This window comes from Zonotrichia leucophrys, chromosome 10, assembly GCF_028769735.1.
Source record: "Zonotrichia leucophrys gambelii isolate GWCS_2022_RI chromosome 10, RI_Zleu_2.0, whole genome shotgun sequence".
Taxonomy (NCBI): Eukaryota; Metazoa; Chordata; class Aves; order Passeriformes; family Passerellidae; genus Zonotrichia; species Zonotrichia leucophrys.
The window spans coordinates 7,403,951-7,428,542 of NC_088180.1; the positions used below are offsets into that span (position 1 = coordinate 7,403,951).

The window sequence follows — 24,592 nt, forward strand, 5'->3', positions numbered from 1 at the left end:
ATAAAAAACCCACTCCAAACAACTTTAATTTCTATAATGACACCTAAAACTCAAGGCAGACCTGATTATTTATGTGACAGTTGCCACACTCCTGAAGCTCTGAAGCAGTTACATTGTTACTGTAAACTTCTAATGTGCTTTAACTCATGAAAGCATCATTCTTTCTTAGTGCTGCTCACATGACAGGACCAAATTCTTTGGTGATATTGAAAGCTCTGCATTGGATGTTTATTTTTCCTTACAAACAAAGCAGTATTGAGATGTGGTGTGAGAAGCTTCTTCAGTGTGTGAGGAGTAGCATCAAAGAAAGCATACATGGATTTTCTTTGGAAGGCTCAGGAAGTGAACAATGGATTGTGATCTCGTAGATAGGTGTCACTGTGAATGGCAGCTCACTGGTGAGACAGAGCTAGCTTGTGCTTTTATCTCGGTGAAATCAAAATTCCTCCTCTGACCCAAGCTCTCATTTTGTGTCCAGATGTCTGATTACCTGTGTTTGTTTGTGTGTTCCATTGTGAGTAAGCTTGTAGCAGTACAGTCATGACACTTGCATCTGTGTCACCGATGTTCCTTGTCACTAAGGTACCTTTCCCTTCTGCAGGAGTTTGGAACTAATGGAAGGGGTTGAGAGCTCTTGAAGGCCAAACACGGTTTCATTCCAAAGAAAGGATCTCTTTGTGCTTTGTGCTTGAGTAGTGTGTTGGCCATGAAAAACATTCTTTCCTAAAATGCACGTGTTCAGTAAACCGTATGAAGGTGCTGCTCTTCTGAGGTTGGGAAGAGTGAAAATGTGTGTAAATATAAGTACAAACTGCCTAGAATAATGAGATTTAAGAAGGAGGAGGCTTGATTCTTGGTTACAGGCGTTACACAGTCCCCAGGCCATTTACTATTTAACTGATGATATTACCTGTCCCAAGTATTCAAAATATGATGTCTCTTTGATTTATTTAAAAGCAGTGTTAAAGGGAATCACAAGCACTTGTCCCTACATGGGAGGTTAAATGTGGTTTTTTAGGATGCTCAGATTTTCATCTGCACGTAGTATTATGGGCTGGAGCATATTCCTCAGCACGGCCAAGTTCTCTGTCCATTGCCTGTCTCGTTAGAGCATTGCTGCCACCACCTGGAGGCCACGAGGCATGATCAGAAAGTAGGATTCTTGATTTTTTGTGGGGAGAAGGCCAGTGTTTTCTTTGTGTTTTCCAATAGAACTCCTTCACATTCTTTCTGTATCTAAATATATGAGTTGTTTGATCTGTTTGCTTATGCAGAGGAACCAGTTAAACGTTTTGTTGGTATCAACTGGGAAACGGTGCTTTGTTTCCCATGCATGATTATATTTAGAGATCAAAGTGTCATGACCTCATCAGTCACTCTATAGTTCTGTAATTAAATCCCTATATTTTGATTGTTTCCATCTCATTTGGTGAATGGAACAGTCCATCTCCCTGTTCCTCTTCAGCTGGCTCTCAGAAACTGCTTTTATCCCAAATGTCTTGGGTTCTTTTAAGTAAGACAAATTGTTGCCTTAGCTATGATTGTTATTTAGTGTTGACAAGCTCCCCCACTTTTAATTCATCCTCACATGTCACAAATAGGTGCCTTGCTAAGTAGCTATGATCAAAAGGTGTTTCATCTTCTGCTATTTTAGTATTTTATTCTGTTATTTTCAGTGTTCTTTCATCTCCCTATTGGATGAGTGTTTAAAGTCTAAATGTGAGCAATCTGGTAAAACTAAAATATTCTTATATTTGTGCCTACCAATGGTTAATTTCCTCTTGACAAAATTTTCTCTCAAGTGCTTTTATTCCCTTTAACTTTTAGGGATAAATGGAAGCCAGAAATACCTGCTTGTTTTTAAGAAATGTTGTGTTCTTGAATACCAGCCTCAAAACCTTTCTTCAGAGTTTAGGTTAAATTTCAGATCTTGCTGCATTGGCAAGACTTGAAATTTATATTGCCAGTAGTCAGAGTTTTGAAATCTTCTTGTAATAGCTTTAAAATTTTCAAAAATCACTTGTCTTGGATTTGGTAAAAGAGTGCTAAATCTAGTTTGTTCTTCTGGCTTGCAAACCCTTGGTAGAATAGAGGATTTGAGTGGTTTGTGGAGTCTTTAATGAAGGTTGTCTTTAAAAGCACACTAGAAAAATGTCAAGAAGAGCATTGAGATCACTTAAAAGGTGAATCAGTGAAGAGACCACACCTCTTGCTGTCTGTCTTACAGTACCTGGCCACAATATAGATAATCTTGCAAAGTAAGTGCCTAAATCTGTTATTGATACTGAAGAAATCAATGATATTAAGCTTTGAATGGAACTATTGGTATATTTAAAAATACTAACTTTTAGTTTATATTTATGCCAACTCTAATTCAGCAACATTGAATTTAACACTTTAAAAGCCATTTGACATTACCTGAGAAAGCTGCAGTTGGCTGGCAACACCTAATCAGGTATAGCTGAGGAAGAGAGACATGTTGAGAAATTTTGCTGGAATCTTGTCTTGAGTTACCAAATTATGTCAGTTTATTGTTTTTTTTGGGGTTTCTTTAGTAAAATTAAACAAAAGATTTCAGATCATCCACTGTGGGAGAAGGTAATGCTTTTACTGAAAGAAACCAGCACCTCCAATGGTTGCACTTCACATCACACCAGCATGTTACAAACTGTCCACTAATATATTTGTTATTGGGGAGAGAAGAAGCCTTAAGAAATGCATTTTTTACTTTTTGCTCACATATCTTAGGGTCACTTGCTGATGTTTTTGGTTTGTGTTTGGTTTGTTTGATTTTATGGGTATTTTTTACTGTATTGCTTGAAGTACAAATGTAACTTTTTGAAACTGACCAAAAGAACCTTTCATGGTATTTTCCTTTCCTCTTCTCTCCCCATCCCAGTCCCCACCAACATATAACTTTAGAAGAAGTCCTGTTGGTTATAATGAAATAAATGAAGTGTTGTATTTGTTGGCTTTTTATGAATAAGCTAGTATTCATTTATTGCTGCATTCTAATAATGGAATTCAGGTAATGGAGGTTAAGTAAGCCCTGGAGTATAATTAGAAAACAAATTTGTTTCTTGCAAACAAGGTACTGTGAATTTGATTCTTGGCTCTTTTTTGGGAAGGAGGTATAAATGTTAACTTTACTGCCTTCTAGCTTAAAATACAGTAAAGGTTAAATAAATATGAAGCAGAAAAAACTCCTGGTAGTATGACCTATAAAAGTACAAATGGCCTAGTGTTCTCCTCTGTTTGTACTCTTTGAGCAGCACTAAGTAACTTCATGTTAGAGCAGTAGCATTCAGTACTGCATCATAGATGGCTTATGTATTCAAAAGTACATTCATGGCCAAATGTTGGTGTTTTTCAAAACAAACCCACAACAAAAATCCCACTTAACAGCAGGAGTCAACATTGTCTTTTATCAAAAGTCCCACTAGGTGCCAGCAAAGGACCTCTACCGATTAAATGAGCCAGTGAAACATTTTGTAGGAATTCTCAATCCCTTTACTCTTGGAAGAATTTGCAGTATATTAATTTCTTGACATGCTGATAATTTTCTTTAAAAAATGAACATGAAAAAAATTAGTTATGAATCTATGAGGCAGTTTATGTGTACTTACAGAGAATAGCTTTCTTCTGTAATTCTGTTTGGTAATGCTTTTTATCTCTGTGCATACTTAGTTCAGTGTTCTAAAGTTTGTGTAGCTGGTCAGATATCTGCAAATCACATTGAACTGTAATGAATGTGTCCTTACTCTGGGCTTCCAGCAAATAAGATGAGGTAGTTAGGTTTGTAAGAGTAATTTTGTTTCTTTCTACCTTTAACAGCTGTAGTTAGAAAAGGTCAAACTAGAAATAAAAACAAATGCCAGATTATTAACCAGCAAAACTTTGTTTTGGCCCCTTTTCAGTTGCACCTCATTTAAAATTATGAATTAATAAGCACAGAGGCTTCTACTATGTGCAGATCTTTAGAAAGTGTGATTGCTTAGCAGCATTTGGATTGCAAGATAATGCCAGATTGCTTTCAAGTTTTATTTAAATAGTGCAGAAAAACATTTTCTTAAGGGAGAGGAGGCTTATTTCACTAGTTTGTGCATAATTCAGACCTCAGCAGTTTGCTAGCATGGTTACTATTTGGAAATTCAATCCTGGACTTGATACTCAATTATATGGGACTTCATTCCTACCAACTTCCTGTAATTCTAAACCTATGGGTAAAAATATTAGTAGTCATACGCTGCTGAGGAAAGTGCGGACGCATTGACTCAGCTCGTGCAGCCGCAGCCGGCGTTGCTGCTTGCAGCCTGCAAGTTCTGGAAGCCTATTCTAGCATTCATTTATGCAAATTCCAGGAGGTGTAATTGCAACAAGGTCAGTAGTGTTTGTCAGTGTGTCGCAGCTGAGATCCTTGGAGCATAAGAGCTTTTTAAATGAAGCCTTTTTGACTGCAAGCAATCAACGACGGTCCAGAAACTACAGTTCAAGGAATGGCTGGCTTATTTCAAGAGGTACTTTCTTTTATAATGCTAGTATCTTGTAGAAATTAGGACAAAGACTGCAACTTTTATGGGCTTTTACTGTTGCAATGTACCAGCTCTGGGTTCTGTGCAGCTGCCTGTAGCCTTTCTGCTGAAGGATCTTTGTGGTTTTCATTTGCTAACATGCGTGGAAATGAGAACAAATGGCACGACGGTTAAGATTGCATTTTGCTACCCAAAGAAGCAACACAGACCCATTATCAGAAACCTCTGAAGATTTTTTGGATAGGAATAATTGTATGTACTTCAAAAAATCGCAGAGTTCTGCACCTAGCTTTACACAAGTGAAACTAATTCCTAGACAAGCTGCTTATGCACCTGTAGTGCAACAAGTAATTAATCCAGAGAAAAGCACGACTGTTTCTTCACTGCAAATAAAAAAGAGCAGTTCACTGCACATTTCCTTGCAGTCTAGGAAGCAGAGTGGATGTTCTAGGTTTGGTGATGCCGTGGCTGCTGGTGAAGACACTTCATTCATTGGCGTTGGTAGCGAAGGGAGCTGCGGTGCTGGAGCCGTGTCTGAGCATCGCTGTAATGACAGCCTTCTGAGCAGTGCTGCTCTGGGCAGAGGCAGCCTCAGCAGCATTGCAGCGAGTGACAGTGGCTCGTTCAGCAGTGCTGGCAGTGACTACGGATCATGTGCAAGTACCACAAGTGATGGAGGTTCATATGCTAACAGTGTCATCAGTGACAGTGGCAGTGGCACTCTTTGGACAAGTGACAGTACTTTCTGTGGTAGCGTTGCACATGGTGACTCTTCATATAGAAGCACTGGAAACAAATGTAATCCCTCCAGGAGCAACTCATCTCAGGAAACACTGTACAGAAGTAATACTACTTTTGACCAAGATGCTGTGTCAGTGAGGAAGAAAACCAAAATTCCATTGCGACGTTGTTCATCACTGGTTATTTTTCCTAGGAGTCCTTCCAGTACTCCTCCAGCTTCTCCAGTAAGCTCAGGTCAGCTACCACACAGAGGCACCTATCAAACATCTCATAAATTAATTATTTCTCCTAGTGAGCTGGCACAAAAAGAAGATCAGACCATTTCCAAGGGATTCCTTTCAACAGCAGTCAATGGACTTAGACTGTCTAAAACAGTTTGCTCTTCTGGCGAGGTCAGAGACATCCGCCCACTTTATTTGAATGCATCATTACAGGACAAAAGTCAAATTTTGAGTGGTCCTCAGCAGGCAACTTGTGAAGAAGTACCTGATGGCTTCCCATGTGTTTCAGTTCATCTTAAACAAAGAGCATTTGCATCAAGCAGTGAAATGGTTAATGGCTCTTGCAGTCCAGAGTTAAATCTGAACTCTGGTACAAAATACCCTCATTTAAGACTGGAGCGTAGCACATCTGCTTGTCTGCCCTCAAAAACAGATTCAGAATATCAGATTAATATAAATGAACTAGGAGGACCCAATGCACAGATGAGCAAAACTCCCCATATTTTGCAAAGAAGTGTTTCCTTGGAAGGATCACGCCAAAAAGTTTCTTGCTGCTTATCCAGCCTTAAATACAAGTGTCATAGTGCAAGGACGTCTCAGTTGCACATACAGTTCAAAGCTGGGAATGAAGGAAAAACAACTGGAGTTAGGAAAAGATATGGAACCTCTAAAAGGGAAACGTCTAGCACTTTGTGGAGGCCCCAGAAGGTGAGTGTTGTGGTTTGTAGAAAAATGTGATGCTATCTTAGAGTTGAAATTTAGCTGGAAAGTAGTAAAAGTTTGCAACCAAGGCTTAAGCACAGTGATTTCAGAGTTTCCTAATAGTGTCAAATTGTCACCATTAGGAAGTTAATTTTTTAATTATCTGTAACATTTGGGTTTTAGATTAGTTTCTTAGAATATGGGGCGTAGGTAAATAGGTGTTGCTGTGAAATAAGCGTCTTTAATAGATTTTTAAACAATAGTTTGCTGTTTACATGAGTTCAGAGGGATTTTCTTGTCTACTTATGGAGACGTGGGAGTCATTTGAACTTCAGATGAAATTTTGTAGTTATAAACACCTAAATTTTCAGTAAATTAATAGCAGTTACTGAAGTTTGCATATAAAATGGGTAAAAATGAGTGATCTTTTAGTTTTATTTCAGATAGGCTTTGTTTTACAGAACGGTTTGTTGTATGTAGAATTAAAGATAAGTCGTATTTGAGAAGAGAAACTGTAAATATCATTTGTTTCTGTATACACCCTGAACCACAGGAATTTTCAGTTTCCTCTCACTCTTTTTTTCCTCCTTCCAACTACTATTTCAGCCTGAGCAGTACTGAGTAACTTAATACCTCTTCCAACAACATTGCTGTTCAAATTACAGTACTTGGGTCTAGAAGGCTTATATTAAATATATTTTTTTTGTAATGAAATTCATGTCCAGCTAAACTGCTGGTAGAGGTGTCTACTCTTACTAGCTCTTGAGGCAGTTAGTAAAGCATAGGCCACATGGAAGGTAGATTTTAAGCCTTTAAGGTAGTTTAAATAACATTGTGAGAACTTAAATTATCTGAATATTTTTAGTTATGAATGCTGATAAAAGTGCAACAATTGATGGTTACTAAAATTGTTTTAAGAACTCATTCTCATTGATTTGACACTACTACCATGTAACTAATGTGTTTGTTTAAGCAAAGGGCTTTTTGCCAAAGACCTTACAGTTATGACAATCCCTATCTAAACTAGTAATTCACCTTGGAGGTGTTAGCCTGGAATTTTCAGTCTTTTTTTGCCCTTAGAGCAGTGCTTGATGATTTTACACTTTGACTTTCCTTGTTGGGAAACTGTGATTTATGCTTAAAATTCTTTATAAAACTCAGAGTGGAATAGATAATCATTATATATACTGTTTGGTGATTCTTTTTCCCAAAATCTCACTGTAAAGTGAGGGGTAAAATCCACAATAAGCACAAACACGTTAGATCCAGACTAATTAAATTGTGTCAGTTATTTTGAAAGTATATTGTGAAAAAAGAGTTGAGTCATGCACTTCAATTATATTTCTCATCAACTTGCACTGCTGGTCTCTGTGTTTAATGGCAGCTGATATGAAAGATAATCTGTATTTTAATCCAAGTTCAGGATTGGATTGTTAGCTAACGTTTCCAGCAAACCTCCTAGGACACTGGGCAGGCAGTAGTTTGTTTCAGTTCCCAGGAGCAGTGTTTAAAATGGATTGACATAAACATCAGGTACAGAAAATTTTCAGTTCTCAAATGGCTATTTTCAGTTTTTATGTAAAACCAGTAAATAGGTAAATATTCTATAAAACATGTTATCAAAAAATGTAAAAGCTTCCTCCACCAAACCAAGCAAAAACCATAGCTGACTTCACAGCAGTTCAGTAACTGACTGGAATAAAATAGATAAATACCATTGTATTTGTTATTAGTCTTTGTGACCAATACAACAGATTCTATGGCAATCATTTAATTACATAGTCCAGTTAATTATCATGGTGTATTGTGACTCATTTAAAAATAAACAACTCCAAAAATATTTCTCTTGACTCCAGTTAGTCTGGCCTAGTATATTGATATGCTGAGTCTGGGTTCAAATTTAACAAGTTGATACTGGAGTAGCATTTAGTAATGTCAGCTATCTGTACAGGGCAGCCATGAAATCAAATCAGTGCTGTGGTCAGAGACTCCAGAGGCTGAAGCAGCAAAAGGTCTATGCATTCTTTTCTTCCATGCCTTGCTACCAGCCTTCAGCCACCTCAGATCACATTTCCTGCTTTCCATAATCAACAGCTTGTTAAAGGCTGGCTTAAAAAAAATCAACACCATTTCTATGACAACTGGCTTTGGATTCTTTTTAATTAAGTTACAAAATGGGGAATGGTGGTGGCCAGTGTGTGACTGCTGATCTTTACTGGGAACTTATTGAAGAGGTTCTCTAATAGATATTGGAATTTCATTTATGGGAAGCAGGAGAAAGAAAGAAGTCCATGGTTACAGCATTGAAGGTTGTCCTTGACTATGTATTTCCACTTTAATGTTTTGGGGTTTTTCATTATTGTTTTGGGTTTGGTTTTTTTTTAGTGCATCTGTCTCTGCTTGGGGTAGAAATAAATCTGCAACTAAAGCATTTTCACATCACAGATGTGGATTGGGAGGGTAGGAGTGAGTAGGGGAACAGGTTGCTTCCCATCATACATACATAAAGTCCAGGAGGTACAGAGAAAGGCAGAAACAGTGGATACAGTTCCAGTTCTTGTAGAACATAAACTTCTAAAAAATTAAAAGTTCTGTTAATCTCTTCTACAAGTATAAGATCATGTTGACATCCCTGTTGACATTAGCTATTCCTTCCCCATCAGTATCACTCTCTATTGGATATGTGAATATTGTAAATGAACTTGCAAATCTATTTCAGCAGCTGTATGTCATTAAAATAATTTCTTATACAATTGAGGGAATAAATTGTGTTATAGTCCTTACAAGTAATTTTGCTCGAGTTTTGTCTCTAGTTATTGAAATGACATGTTTTGAAGCAGAAAAATCCCCCAAACTTCAGAGATGGTGTAAAATAACCAAATTGTTTTTCTACTGTCAGATTCACGTAAGAGAAACCTTTTAGTTGGAACTCTTGAGCTTTTTTCACTGAACTCTGGAACTTTGCCTTCATAAAAGATGCTATTTGAATCTTGCTGTACTAAATTTAAATTTAGTAAAACAGTAATTTGAGGGGGCTGTGTGTGAGGATTTCTCTCTTGAACAACTTCCCAGCTGATCTGAACATGCTGAGGAGACCAGAACCTGTGTCTGGAAGATTGTGATTCCCTTGATAAATGCTGCACCACAAGTTAGTGCTGGGTAGTCTGAGGTTGTTTTGTCTCTTGCATTCTCCTTAGGTGTAGAGCTTCTGTCATGGCATAACTCCCTCCCAGAAAACATTTATCCAGCCAGGGAGAAGTGCCAGGAGAAGCGAAGGACAGCTGTGGCTCAGCTCCAGCTTTGCACATGGAGCAAAGGGCTGCATGTGTATCAGTGTCCCAAATCTGTGCAAGGAGGTGAGGTGGAAAAGGAGCAGCAAAAGCAGAAGATTATGGAGCCAGTACAAAGCAAAGCACAAATTGGCAACACTTTATGCTACTGTGCTATGGTAACCTCATAACCTAACAACTTTCATATTGTTCAGTATTGCATATCTGGGAGGATCACATTACAGGAGCATGTGGTGCATTGCTGTGTCATGGTCTGTCAGTTCAGTCAGGGAGAGTTGGGCTTGAAGGGAAGGTTGTGTCTTTCTGAGGAGTTGTGGGGCTGATTAGGTTAGACTTCAGTCACACAGGAGTGTATGTGCTGTGTCTCAGACAAATTTTGGAAGCTGAAATATACATCAATACGTTGAAGGGAAGACAGTGCAAACTGTGTTAATCACAATAATGAACAATTTATAATTAGTTGTAGGTAATTTCCTGCTTCTGTGCTTTAATCACCTGTGGTGCTTTAATAGCTGGTACTAATTTCTTCTGGTTTTCGTCTTCCTTAAACGCAGAGTTAGTTACAACTTCTTCTCTGCCTTTCTTCATGCTTCAGCTTTTGATTAGCAGTCCTCCTTCAGGGGAACAAAAAGATGGCACACAAAGGATGGGATAGATATTAGAGCCTGCTATGTGGATGCATTAGGAAAGTGATGGAAAGGAAGTGATCAAATAACATTATTAGGTAATAACTTGATCCCTGAAGTTTTTCAGGTTTCACAGGTTGCATTTGGCAACTCTGAGCCATATGTAACTTTCAGAATATCATCATACTCTAGGGAAGCAGATACTTGAATATACCAGTATATTAAAGCTCTAGCACTTTGCAGTCCTCAGCAAACATTACATGTACATATTAAGAAGTTTTATTTGATTGTGCTCTGTGGAGATTATGATTAGCCTAATTCTGTTTATAGTCTGCAGCTGAACTGAATTTGGGCAGCTTTCTCTTGCCAGAAAAAAATGGGGAAAGTAAAACTGCAAAACCATGCAGAGCAGGCCTCCTGAAACAGCTTATGTAAATATGTAATTATCCAGCCTTCAGGGTGATTCATGTCCTTTTAATCTTCCATGAGAGAGTGGGTAGCGTTGATGCTGTGGCTTCTTTAATGTTGCCACAAGCTATAGTTACTCTGTTTTTTAAAATGTGGTATCCCTTCAAGAATGTGTTAAAGTAAAACATGTTCACAGGGCAAGCTAGAGACATTTTTCCTTTACTCCTCATTACCTGAAGAACTTGCAGGCTTTTAGATATGAGACAGGATCATTGCTTTAATTTAATTTTTTTTTTCCAAATAGGCAATCTGGAAATCAGTGTTGAAAAATGCCAAGTATTGCACACATGAAAAGCAGCTAATGATGTACCCTTGGTGATGGCCTGCAATACTGGTCAGGAAATGGTTTGTGTCATGGGGAAAGACTTGCTGAAAATGCCAGCTCAGATCTTATTGACAGGCAAATAAAAGCTTAGGATTTATTAGGGAAGAAATAAACTAACAAAATTAAAACCACCATTATGGAATTGTACAAATCATAAGGGCATGGCATGTATTTTTCTAGTGGTCCTTTTTCAGGAAGCATGGATAACAGAACTAAAAAAAGAAGGGTTGCAAGATTGGGGTGAGCTTTATGTGAGGAGAAACACTAAGGAGGCCAGGGGTTTTTCAGCTTTGGAAAAATAAGGTGGTATAGAGGGAATTTATAAAACTATACTTTAGAGGAGGTGAATTTTTCCATTCCACTTTTTTAGGAAGATATTCTTTTATATGTTACTGAGCAAATTGTCTCAATATCTGCATATCAAAAGTAGAAATGGATTTTAAGAAGTTAGGTAAGTTGAAGAAAGGGTATTTTCAATATGTATTTTAATGTCAGGATCAAGAGGTCCATGACCACTTATTCATTGGGGGGTTGTATCAAAGGAAGTACTGTTCTTAATTGCCACTGTTATTATTATTCCTTAAGCATCTGCTCCTGGCCATTCCATGGAAAGGATACAAGGGTAGGCAGAGTGTTAATCTGACCCCCAGGCTCTCTGGTGCCTGCTCAGCCCTTGCAGCCACAGAGGATCAAGTGGTAGAAATGCTCTACCCTCACCCTTGGCAGAGTGCTCTTCTGTGTTCCAACACGTGTTTTCTCATCTTCCAGAAGTGGATGAATTTCACAGATTAAGCAAGTAAGCAAAACTGAGTGGCCTTTTCAGTCATTTGCTTGTGACTGACTTTCACCCTTGTCTGAAGGGGACTGCCCTGCATTTCTGTGAAGTGTCTCTGGTTCAAGTGTATTTTCTTCCTTATTCCCTGTGACAAACAGAACATGCTGATTTGGGAATGCAGCCAGCAAAATGTTTGTAGCTCATTGCAGTGTTAGTTTATGGATCTATAATCATCTCTGTTTCAAGAGAGTGCATCATTCTTTTTTTCTGTCATGATAGTTTACAATAAACTGAAACCTCTACAGATAGCTGCAATTATTGTTTGAGACCTTGGCTGCTTTCAGCTGTATCAACTGTAACATAAGCAAACAGGATTTAAGAAGGACATCAGCAAGTTCCTGGCTGAAATTACATACAAACTTGAATTGGAGTCATTGAAGTTAGGACATATTAAAATGCAAATGAGACACTCCAGCTACTCAGTGAGAGGAATGTGGTAAGGAACACAGAACTGGATTCTTTCAGACCTGGATGATTTCTCTGGCAATCAGGGATTTTCCTAGCATAAGGGAGATGGCCTCTTTGGTAATGTCCAAGTACAAGAGCTTTTTAAGGAAAAGGAATTCCAGAATTTATTATGACTATTACTTCTTTTTTCAATAGAGTTTCTGCATTAGCCAGTTATTCTACTATTCGTTGTTTCTAAGTTTGTTTTGGGACAAATATTTAGCTTATTAATGAGAAATCTAAAGTGGTTAACATCTGGCAAATTATAGGCTAATAAAACAATGTCTGAGGTGGGAAGTGTAATATAACTTTGGTAGTGTTGTTGAGCTTGTCTGAAATAAACTGTAATACTGTTTTGTTGGAAAAGTGATTGTAGTTGGATTATTTGTGTTGTGGTCACCTTTTGTTGTTAGAGGTTGAGGCATCCAAGGTCAGTTCATGCAGACTGATTTTGGACAGGTGGGATTTATAGCTTGAGCACAGCAGACCTTAAAACAAACCCAGCCACTGAGTTCTGCTCTGGCCAGGTGCTGTGTCTGCCCTTAACCTGGCAGCAAGAGGCAAGGGCAGGCCTGAGTTGGTGTTGATGCTGCATTTGCATCCACAGAAGACTTAGGAATGCTTTTAAAAACTGCTGGACTGACTTTGGAGCAGGGTGAGGCCATGGAGGCTGCATCCAGCCCTGCTCTGGCCTCATGCTCTAAGAAGTGGCCAGGTACCTGTAGATTCCTGATAAAGTGATTTAATTTAGGGCTGAAAAGCAGCTTCCAGGTTCAGCCTGACTTTGTGGCTCTGTGTGATCCTGAACTGGATCAACTTCATAGGAGTCAGACCATGATGCAGACATGCTCCAATTGTCTCCCTTTTGGAGAAAAGTAATTTATCTTATTTTTAATTCTCTTTCTTCCCTCCTGCTCTGAGAAGCAAAAAGTTGATTGACTGTATGAAGTCCTTCAGCTGATTGTGTTAATTAGCCACTGTAGTAAACATCTGCTATATCTGGTTTATATGTTGTTATTTCTGGGAGCAAATTACACATGCAGTTTTAACATTTGATAGAGTTTGGCATTTCTGTGTTTTAAGCTTTATAGTGTTAAATGGAGAAGGTGAAAGTGCGCCTGGAATTGTTACTACAAGACTGTTTTTCAAACACTCTTTGAAGTCTTAAGATAGGGCAAAAGAGCTTTCACAAACAGATGCAAGAGTTTTATGTTTTCATACTATTATGAAGATAACTGATTTGATGTCAGAAATGACTTGTTGAAATAGTACCTAATTAAATATTTGGTACTGTTTTCTAATTTTTTTGTGGTGAATATTGGCAGATTTAACACAGGAGAGCAAGTCTGGATTGGCTTTTGACTTTTCATAAAATGTGATGTATCTGTTTTTTATATGGTAGCTTGTTTGACACATGCATACATCAAACCAAAGGAACTCAAAGTTCTGATGAATAAAATCAATGCATTAATAACTTTTGACATATTCTCTGTTTATGTTGTTCTGAAGGATGCTTTGGTTATATTAGACAATTTGCCTTACTGTGAACTGTGTGGGAAAAAAACCTGTCTTAAATTTCATTGTTAATAAACTTTTAAGGACAAGGCAGCACACATTGAGTGGACTCATATATGAATATTGTTGTAAAAGTACTGTAAACTAAACATAAACTTTTAAGGAAGTGGTAAGATTTTGGTGCCATATAAAATGTGTAAGCTATAAATGGAGAAACAGATGATGCTTTTAGATAAGCAGTTGTCTGAAAGTATCTTTGGAAGTGAGAGAGAGAATTAGTGAAAATAACCTCAGTGTCATTTCTAAATGCTGTCTGTTAAGCAGATGGTAAAACTGCTGAAGCATGTTGTGCTGACACCTTGCTGTTGGAACAGGCAGCAGGCTGAAGGTCCTGCACAAACACATGTTGTGTGATAACCCTTGACCCAACAGTATGTATTCTCCCTTTTTTGAAAATGCTGATAGGGTCTTATATCTCTCTGTCATAGATGCCAGCTCTAAAGAAATGCCTACGTGTCACTAAAAAATAAAATCTCCTCACAATCTACAGGTCCCCCTTAAAAATACAAGAGACTGGGACTGTAATGAATTCCATGCAACCAAGTATTTATTGCATTGCGAGATAGAGAAAACATTACTCGTGGAATCCGGTACAATCTTCATGTCATAATTGAATCTTGTTTTTTTGAAACTGTAACTTTTTCATGATGAATAGCATATGCTGGCAGTATTTTATGGAAGAAAAAAATGCTCTCACTTTTTTCAATTTAGAGTTTAACAGAACCAAATAATACACTCAGTGCAGCATGAAAAGAAAAATACTTGAATTTGTTAGTGTAGCTCAGGAGAGTTTTTTTCATTCTCATCAAGCTTGTAACTAATGTTGATGTTTGGGTGTTTAAGCAAGAAGAATGTTGGTTTTATAAGGCATCTATTGAGCTCATGTTTTCTTAAGCAGCGATAGTCCAGATCACTGTTTGTTTTTTCAATTTGAATTGATACTTATGTTCCCTCCAATAAAAGCTGTATGCTTTCTTGTTTTGCCATGCAGCTGTGGATTTCTGTGCAGAGACCAACCTGTGCACAACTAGCTGCCTGTTTATTCAGAAAAAGACTGGGAATATGCTTGGATTCTAATTAATGCACTAATACCACCAAACATTTGTCACAAAATCTGGTAGAGAAAATACTTGTTATTTCAACACCCTGGTCTTATACAAGAGCTGTTTCAAAAGGCTGTGTGGTGAATCCAGTAATTAAGAAAGGCATTACATTCATTGATCCATTTTCAAACATACTAAATTTTGGGATATGTTCTCAGTACTGCTGTTAAATGTGTGACTCAGATAAGCATGTCTGTTTAAAATCTACGTCAGTTTCTGATGGGAGTTGCAGAAAAAAAAGTCCAAAACCTAAAACTCAGTAAGCATATATTCATAAAACAGATGAAAATCAGTTTTGAACAGAATTACTGTCTTTTGGTGCTTTTCTTTGAATGCTTTGGCATTGCACTGGAGTTCTTCAGGTGAATTGTGTACAGCAGCTGTCTGTCCTCACCTGTTTTTAATAACTTTCTATAGACTAAACCAGTGAATCAGTAAAATACAAGGCCTCTCTGTTAGTGCAGTATATCATTAATTGAGGTTTATGCCAAGCAGAATGTTTGAGTTCTCTGGCTGTTAAGAAATTAGAAGTTGACAAGAACAACTGACCCACTTGTGTGTGTTGCCTGCTCTGATGGAACAGAGATCCAAACAGTTTCAGCCCGGCTGGCATTTCGTTGTTCCTGTGTGCAGTGTCTGTTGCTGCTCTGGCACCTCTTGGCAGGCAGTCAGTCAGCTTGTCATGGGGGACACGTTGCTGGAGATCATTCCTGCTATCTGATTTATGTCTTAGTTGTTTGGAGGTCAACAAAAATCTCCACTCAGGGTTGTGCTTTCTGGCTGGAGGAGAAAGTACTGTTCAAAAGTTGGGTATCGAGGCTAACTCTGCTAAAAATAGGAGAGACAGCAGAATAATAAAGTGAATAACAGGAGCCCACACTCAAATTGTGCTGGTAACAAACACAATGTTCTGAGGGTTTCTAAAATAGAGCAAACTTTTGTCCCACATTCCAATAATTTATTTGGAAGGCATGTTCCACTTGAGGATTGCCAAGAACTTTACAAATACTAAGCCTTTTAACATGTCTAAGGTATGTGCTGTGCCATTTAAAAAAGAACCTCATAGGCAAAAATGATAACTATTTTTTTCCAGAGTCTTGTGGTCTATAATAGCACAGAAAGTGTTCCTTCACTAGTTCAGGGAAGCCTCCACAGGTATGAAACCTGTTGTAGCTTTCTGTCTCAAATAAGTTTGTGGACTAAAACAGTGGATGTTTTGTATATATTTTCATTTTTGTCCCCTTCAGATCTGAACATGGCATCCACACTGCAAACTGAATTTGAAATGACATAGCTCCAAATTTCTACATTTTATCACCTATGACAATCTAGTTGTGCTTTTTGCAGGTGAGAGAGACACTGATTCTCCAAATACATGTAGGACTTAAAAGGTTAAATGGATGAGCTTAGGACAACAGAGATAAGGAAAAAAGGTACCAGAATTACTAAGGCAAAAAGAACTGCTTCAAGAAATACCTGTGCTTTAATGTCAGAGGGACCAAAAAACTGATAGGATTGGGCTGGAGTTTTAAGGCTGTAAAACATTTGAATTGAAAATTAAAGTAAGTTTTCAGAAGAAAATTGGAACACATGGTTTTACCCTGAGGTGAAGGAAATAGATGTCAGCAAGCTGCAGAGCCTTGTGGTGAGAAGTTTTATGGACAAACATTAAAATTCTGGAGTGATTGGTTTGAATAAATGCAACAACAGATTTAGGAAAGAATGGGCACCAAATTTTTTGTTAGCTAGAAAAATCAGGAAGCCTGGAATTTCAGAGGTTGCACGAGGCACAGAGTTGAAGACTTCTACAGCTCCTTACTCAGTCTGTGCCAAAAAGTGTAGTCTTATTGTAGTGTAGGGCTTTTTTTTTTTTTTTTTTTTTTTTAAGCCATAAGCTTATATATACACCTTCAAAAAATTCCATGCTGTCCTGAGTTTATTCCACAGGCACTGATATGTCTTCATGTTAAATGACCCTAATATTTTTCCTGCTTTTGTGGAGGTTCACAAAGGTTTTCAAATCACAAATTAATTTGAAGCAACTTAACACGTGTTCCAGTAATCCAGCAAGAAGTCAAGTAAATTACTGCTGGTGGTGATTATTCGTGAATACTGAAATTACCTGTGTAGATTACTGAAATTGTAATTTATTTGGCAAGCAAAAATCCATGATGAAAAGTCAGGTGTGCAGTGATACTGTGTATTGTCAGTCCCTGCCCTGGCCTGACAGCTGCTGTGTTCATAGTCTGGTCCCAGCTGGACAGTCCAGATATCCAGGTCAGGTAAAATCTTGTGGATGGTCATTGTTAAAACTAAACTCTGCAAAGTGTGTAGACAGAAGGCATTTTTTCATAGTTCTGACAGATTTTCATGCCAAGCTTGGGACCACTGGAATTGCTGGAACTTCCAAAGCACTTACCACAGATTGCACTTACTTTTGCTCCTTGTTAGCTTTGACAGTAGCTGTATGATTTAGAAAAGAGAAAAAATGTTTATACATGCCTGTTTGAAACAGCTGCCCAGGTTTATGGAAATTGTTGGGCTCTCCTAGGAGGAGGGTCCTTTAGGACAATGTTTCTACAGGAGATACTGACAGTCTCGGTCCTGATGCTGACCAACTCTCCTGTTTTGGTAACATTAGCCTGTATAATTTAGTAAATCTCCACTTCCAGATCCCTCAAATTTTGTTTTGAGGAAGGCAGAACTGTCCAAGGCTCGGAGTGTTGGGTCAATCAGAACTTGCTAATAGTAAACAAGGTGACCCTTGAGCAGGGAATGATTGGCATCTGACTCCATTGAGTCACAACGCTGAGCAATTGCTTTATTAAACTATATTATATTACATTATACTATGCTGTATTAAAGAGATGCTATACTACAAAGAATACTAAAGAAAAAGTAAAAAAACTCATGACTGTCTCCAGACAGTCAGGACACAGCTTTGAGTGTTTGGCTGAGGAAACAAAACAATCTTCAGCAGAATCTAATTGACAAATCACTTCAGGTAAACAATCTTCCTAACACATTCCACACGTGCAGAAACAACAGGAGCAGCAAGTAGAGATAAGAATTGTTTTCTGTTCTTCTCTCTGTGCTTCTCCGGGAAAAAGCCTGTGATAGAGAATTCTCTTTCTCTCTGTTCAGAGAATGTAAATGCCATGCTTGCTCTGTACAGAACAAGTTATTGCCTATAATTCAAAAGTGCCTTCAGGTTCTAAGAAAGCATTGGTGTGCTATCAGGGTGTGGGGGACAATGGTGTTTAAACACTTTGCAGCTTCCAACTTTCTGTGGTGTTTGTTTTTGTTTTCTGTAGACTCGAGATGATTTTCTTGGACAAGTGGATATTCCTCTTTATCAGTTACCGGTTTGTATTTTTTGTTTGTTTTTAAAACTATGAAAGGGAAAAAATATTTCTATATGCACTCTATTAGTCATCTAAGGAAGTCAACAATACTGGTAATAAAGTAAATAAATTCTCCTGCTCTGTGGGTTCCTTGTTTTATTTTGTAGATCTGTTTGGGATTTTTCAGTGCTGATATTTATAAAACAGTGTAGGTTACCTTGTTTTTTCAATACTGATGTGCTTTTAGCTTTTCCATAGTTTTACAGTCTAAAAGATAAGAAGAGATTGTAATTATTGTCATGTCTTAAAATATTTCTTTAATGTCTGTAAATTTATTTTTACTGTTCCTTATTCACATAAACAGATACAAAAAAGAGGGTAAGTGGGAAATAGAGCTGCTGTTGCTTTGGCCAGTTTTTTTGTTTCTTGTAATCCTTTTGCAAGGCAGATAATTGGCTTTTAAGAAATATCACTAAGAACATTGAAATAAATAAGCTTTTCCATTTTCTTCTGAAGTCTCAAAACATTAGCAGATACTAACAGATTTATCAGAAACTGTCTTAAAAACATGGTAGCAACCATGGCAAACCCTTTCCAAGAGCAGGTGTTTCATTCTGTAATGTGCATAGACACTGAAAGGTAATTGTTGTTTTCTTGAACCAGAGTATGACTGCTAAGATTAAAGCTGGTGTTGCTGTTACTGTACCTGAACCTGTAATTTAAGTTTTCAAATGTTATAAGGCCTTTAAAGAAATCAACTGGAAATTTCTGATAGTTTTCTTTGATTTCAAATGCTTGATAAAGATTTTTCTTGAAAAAACATTCATATTCCAGACAGAAAATCCAAGTATGGAGAGACCATATACGTTTAAGGATTTTGTTCTTCATCCGAGAAGGTTAGTAAATACCACATGGAAATTGTAGTTTTTATATCTAAACAATGCTCTTAGGTAATTACTTGTAACTACATATGCATTTTCTAAGTTTTTCTGTTTTCATCAAAGAAATTTGAGTAGCCATTTCTAAGATATTGATGTTCTACTAAAATGTCAGCATTAAGTACTTACTGTATTCAGAAGTCTGAAGCCTCAATGCTATTATAGAACTTTATTAATGTAAATTATAGAAAGTCAAGTTTGTGTTGGAGCACTTAAGAATAATCCTCTAGCTGTGCTTTTTCAGCTGTTTTGTTTTACAAGTGCACAATAAGATAATTTTATTTTCTCTTCTGCAGCCATAAATCAAGAGTTAAAGGTCACCTTAGATTAAAAATGACTTACTTACCTAAAAACAATGGGTCTGAAGAAGAAACCACAGAACAGGCTGAAGAATTAGAGGTGGGAAAAAATGTGTTTATTGCTGAAAAACGCATGTTAGGAATCACTAAGCTATAAATAGTGTTTTAGAAATAAACCAGTTAAAAGTGATTGCTTGTATTGTGCATATAATTGAAGGTGTTGAAGTTTCTGTTGTAGGTACTGTTCAATTTTTTTTGACTCCAGGCAGACACTAACATCTCTCTGGTTTTAGAATTTCAACTCTCTCCAATCCAGAGGGACATTTTGATCTTACCTACCATGTATATATGATCTTTTTAAGCACATCCACTGTAGATTAATGGATTTCCTTTCCAGACTTAACTCTATTTAGCATTGCCAGCTTTGCTGTAATTACGCTTTGTTACAGAAGGGTGTGTTCACCTGCCTCGTACATTTGCAGCATGTTATGAAATGACAATATTTAAGCTTTTAATGTATTCTGTGACTGCTGTTTATTTTCCTGGAATTAACAACCTCTGGTACTAATGTATTTAAGGATCTTGAGTTAAAAATAAGATTTCTGCATGCATAATATGCCCTGTCATTTTTTAGAAATAAACACACTAAGACCAGAGTCAAATTTACTGGCTTAAGATGGACTACACCTTAAAAGGGGGAGTGGCTTGAAAAATTAAGATATGTTTTTTCAACAGTTCTATTGTGTCTTTCAGCCTGGGTGGATTATATTGGACCAACCAGAGGCTGCTAGCCAGCCACAGCAGCAGCAGCAGGAATCTCCTCCACTGCCTTCAGGCTGGGAAGAGAGACAAGACATCCTTGGCAGGACCTACTATGTCAATCATGAATTCAGAAGAACACAGTGGAAAAGACCAACTGCACAGTAAGTCTTTTAGCTTGCAAATTCAAGTCTTTTATTAGCTAGTGTAATTCACCCTAGTCACATTGAAAGCAAGGAGAAATAAAATGTGAACAGCTTGAAAATTAGTAGAGAGCTTTCCCTCACTTCACTTGGAAGCCCTCATGCAGTGGTCACTGGCTAGTGATCACTGTGACTGTACTGTGCTCTGGAAGTGTGTGTTCAAATAGAAACTGATTGTAGCTGGAGAGATAACAACTATAGGAATGGAAGCTAAATAATTTTTCAGTTTTCAGCCTGTTTTCTTCCTTCCATCAGGGCCTTTTAAAATTGTTTGCTTTTTTTTTTTTGTTTTCCGCCCCTGCCCGAGAATGCAACCTGGTTCTTCAGCTTACACTTCACATTGACATAAATGCTCATTCATCTCAAACAGTTTACGTTAATTTATATCGTCCAGACTGTTTCTTTTTCTTCTGCCAGAATGACTGTGATGTATGCTTTTGCTGTTAGCCTGGCTTACTGTTGAAAGATAGACTCAGGCTGCTGTGAGCTGACTTGTCGCACGGTGCCCTGCAGGGACAGCGTGGCCGTGTCAGACCTCGGCAGCGTGCAGCTGGAGGCGCAGCACGTGTTCACTCACCGGCGGCAGATTTCCGAGGATACCGAGAGCGCCGACAACAGGGATTCCCCTGAGGTACAGCAGTGCAGCTCAACTGATGTGCTTCTGAAATGCAGCTGCTGGCTTTCATCTAGCCTACTCAGAAAGCTTGTCTTAAATAATTGTAACTTGCAACTACTTGTTAAAAATGTTTTCCCTTTGTTTTCGTTTTAAAGAGCTGGGAAATTATAACTGAAGATGAGGCAACAATGTACAGCAATCAGAATGTTCAAATACCTCTCTCGCAGAGTAGCTGTGATATCCAGAGTCATCTTGCAGAAGAATTGAGTAACAGACTCACTACCTCTGGAAGTCCAGCTACTGGCCAGTCAACAGCCTACACTGTAAATTATTTTTCTACTTGTTCTGATAGAATTAGATCCATGAATACTTTATTTAGGAATTATATTTTAAATTTCATCTCAAATGCACACACTTTAAGAATAGTTTCTGTGCTGTAGAATCCCATCTAAGCAAGCATTTTCTTCGTCTCTGCTTTGCTTATATGGAATTCTGCCTGAGGTTAAAACAGATGTGTGTGAACTATTTTTCAGTCTGTAAATCTACCTCTTGGTCTAGTGTTGTAGAGTGCTGAAAACTACGAATGAAAAATCTGTTTCTTGAAAGCTTATTTCTAAGGGAGTTGTGCTATGCGAGTTACTTTTCCAATTAGAAAAAGTTCAAAGATTTACCTTTTTTCATTCTGAATATTGGGATAAGGCTTTATGATTGGGTTGTGTAAACCTGCTGCTTCCTTTGCAGCAAAACAGGGAGCTTGCTCATACAGTTCCACAGCCCTTGTGCCAGCTGTGGAACTTGCCAGACCTCTGCATGAGACTGTTCAGCTTGCTAACCCAGCAGAAAACTGCTCTCTTTTCCCCAGCGCTGCTTTTTTGCAGTTTGAACAAGTGGAACAGCATGCTAGATTGTCTGACAAATGCTACAGTAGCAGAGGGAAAACAGCAGGAGCGTGTAGCCAGGGTGAAACTCGACTTTTTGGTGGTGTGGTAGCAAGCAATTAAATAAGCTCAGCTGTCCTGTGAAACCCGAGCTCCACAAACAGCCTTGTAACCTGATATGTGACGTGAGAAATCCACTGTCCATTGAGGAAAGCCTTTAGAGGTGACCCAGGGCATCTAGTCTGTTAGATTTTGGTACTGAAATAATCATTAGCTTGTGTGATGTTAAGAATGCCCTTCCAAGTGTAAGTTTGGAATTGACAATGTTTATCTGAGTTTGTACAAATGTATCACTACTGTTGCTGGAAACAGTCAAGTGAAAGTAACAAGACTTTACTTCATCTCTGCTGTTCAGCATTCAATGGGTAGCAAAGAAAGTGTTATTTCAGCTTGCTTGGGTGGCCTGAGCAAAGAAAGAAGCAGATGTTCAAATTATTTGCAAGAGTCAGCTAGAATGGTAGTGTTGCCTTTTTTCACCTGCATTACACCCCACTCCCCCACCAAAAAACCTTTAAAAGTTAATAATGTTTTTTCTTTGAAGTACTTCAGTAGTATGTGGATAGGGAGAAATCCTTCAAGTAGCTGTGGAAATTCTGGATCAAAATGAAGTACAGGTGTCTAATGAAGTAGCAAGTGAGATCTAAATGTGGCTGTGGGCAGGAAGATGGGCACTTAGGCAAAGTCTAGGGATTTAATTGCTCTTCTCAAACTGATTATCTCAGACTCTCATACTTTTTCATTATTGACTTAATTTACTCTCTGGAAAGTTGTGTTAGCTCTGCTCTATCACAGACTTTACTGACAACACAAAAAGTTCTATATTGTAAATTCAATTGTTCTGTAACTATTTGTAATTAATGTTTTACATGCCAAAACATCTATTGCTAGAGTATTCTGACCTTTCACAAGCTTCTGTCATTCTAAGATTATAATAGACTCTGTGAACTTGATGTTTCTAGCTGTTAAAACAAGAGGTTGAAAAATATGGTATTAAATAATGTTTGAAATAGATACAACACTTTGCTCGGGATGGAAGCTGTACTAGCTTGAAGTGAGATAACCATTGCTGGCTGTTTGCTGCCATCCTTAAAGCTGCAGTAATAGCTAATGTGTCATTCCTCTCCACTCCTTCAAGAACCATTCCAGCAGAAGAGGTAGTCTGCAGACATACAGACTTGAAGAGCAGCCTGCACATCCAGTGGTAAGTCATTTTTCAAAAAACACAGGCTTTTAGCTGTGTTAGCTGCTGACATCTCAAATGAGATTTGGCCTTCCTTGCCCAGCAGCTGTCCTGACAAAATGGCCATTACGGGTCTGGTTCAGCTGTAAAGCTTCCACACTTCAGCTTTGTTTAGCATTATCTTGATGCATAGCCTGCAGAAGGAAGTAGTCTTGCCCTGATGATATGAGTTTCATTTTTCAAATGGTTTGCCTTCTAATTGTTTACTTCTAATTAAAAGCTATACCACGTTCCATTTTGCTTTTATGGTGACACTGCAAACTGTGATCTTATAGCCAGAAGTACTAGGCTGGATCAGGCTAAACCAGGTATATAAATGAATCCTTTAACATGAGGAGTTTGAATTTTGTATAAACAAAAAACTAAAAATCTGTTACCTCATACTATTCAGAAAGGACTTCAATACTACTTATCTATTTTATCCAGCTCATAAAAGTCATGAACCTTCTGGAATATAGTTTTGTTGTTTTAAATTGACAGAGGAAAACCTTTTCACAGTAAGTTTCATAGTTTGTTAATTGTTTTTTGTCTTGTTATCACTAATATTTAGTTACTGCCTACTTCATCTGGATTACCCCCAGGCTGGGAAGAACGACAAGATGAAAAAGGAAGGTCATATTATATAGATCACAATTCTAGAACCACTACCTGGATAAAACCAGTTGTACAGGTACTGCCTGTCTTCAATTTGCTGATGTTTTTATTCATTGAGCCTTTTAAACATCTTGTGTAATAGAAGTGGGGATGGCTTTGAAATAGAATGTGCAAGAGGCATAGACTGTAAAGTACCACATACAATAGCTGAGGGACTGCACAGAGTTAGCAACAGTAATGTTCATGGCAGTCACTCTCCCTTCTCGAGAGAGGTAGCTGACTGAGGAGGCTGGAAAGCTTCTGTAAACCTTCACCACAGTCAGTGATTGTTAGTCAGTGTGGTTGATATCATGGAATCTCTCAGGGACTTGCTTTATGAACCTGCTTTCATCACTCAAAATATGGGCTAATGGAAAAAAGATATTGTTTTACAGGGCTTTGATTTGATAGGATGTTTTTGATCATTTTCCATAGATTGCTGCGGAAACAAGTCAGGCATCAGCTGCACAAAGTGTTTCTGTAGCAAGACAGCCACAAGCAACAGCAAGTGATTCATCACAACAGTCTTCTCAGCAGCAGCCTGAAATGGAGCAAGGATTTCTCCCTAAAGGCTGGGAAGTCCGACATGCACCCAATGGGAGACCATTCTTTATTGACCACAATACCAAAACTACAACATGGGTAATGCAAAACTGTTCTCATGAACTGGAATTCTAGTTCCTCTTGAAGCAAACTTGGCTGCTTTCAGCAAGCTTCCATATGTTTCTTTAGTGTGATAGATAGCTGTGTCTGTTCA

At 38.0% G+C, this 24,592-nt stretch overlaps 1 protein-coding gene across 8 annotated transcripts in view; it reads left to right on the top strand.

The window, feature by feature from the left end:
* NEDD4 (NEDD4 E3 ubiquitin protein ligase) overlaps positions 1–24,592 on the top strand; it is a 51,053-nt gene that overhangs the window by 13,406 nt on the left and 13,055 nt on the right. For 3 of the 8 annotated variants that reach the window (XM_064721994.1, XM_064721995.1, XM_064721997.1), the window contains exons 6-14: positions 18,180–18,230; positions 19,044–19,105; positions 19,444–19,546; positions 20,200–20,369; positions 20,922–21,039; positions 21,180–21,347; positions 23,098–23,163; positions 23,753–23,872; positions 24,271–24,477. In XM_064721994.1, the coding sequence (XP_064578064.1) occupies positions 18,180–18,230; positions 19,044–19,105; positions 19,444–19,546; positions 20,200–20,369; positions 20,922–21,039; positions 21,180–21,347; positions 23,098–23,163; positions 23,753–23,872; positions 24,271–24,477 (1,065 nt within the window). Of the gene's footprint in view, positions 1–4,690; positions 6,203–17,995; positions 18,015–18,179; positions 18,231–19,043; positions 19,106–19,443; positions 19,547–20,199; positions 20,370–20,921; positions 21,040–21,179; positions 21,348–23,097; positions 23,164–23,752; positions 23,873–24,270; positions 24,478–24,592 lie in introns of those variants that run through there. The other 5 variants (XM_064721990.1, XM_064721992.1, XM_064721998.1 and 2 more) reach the window with 5 other exon arrangements.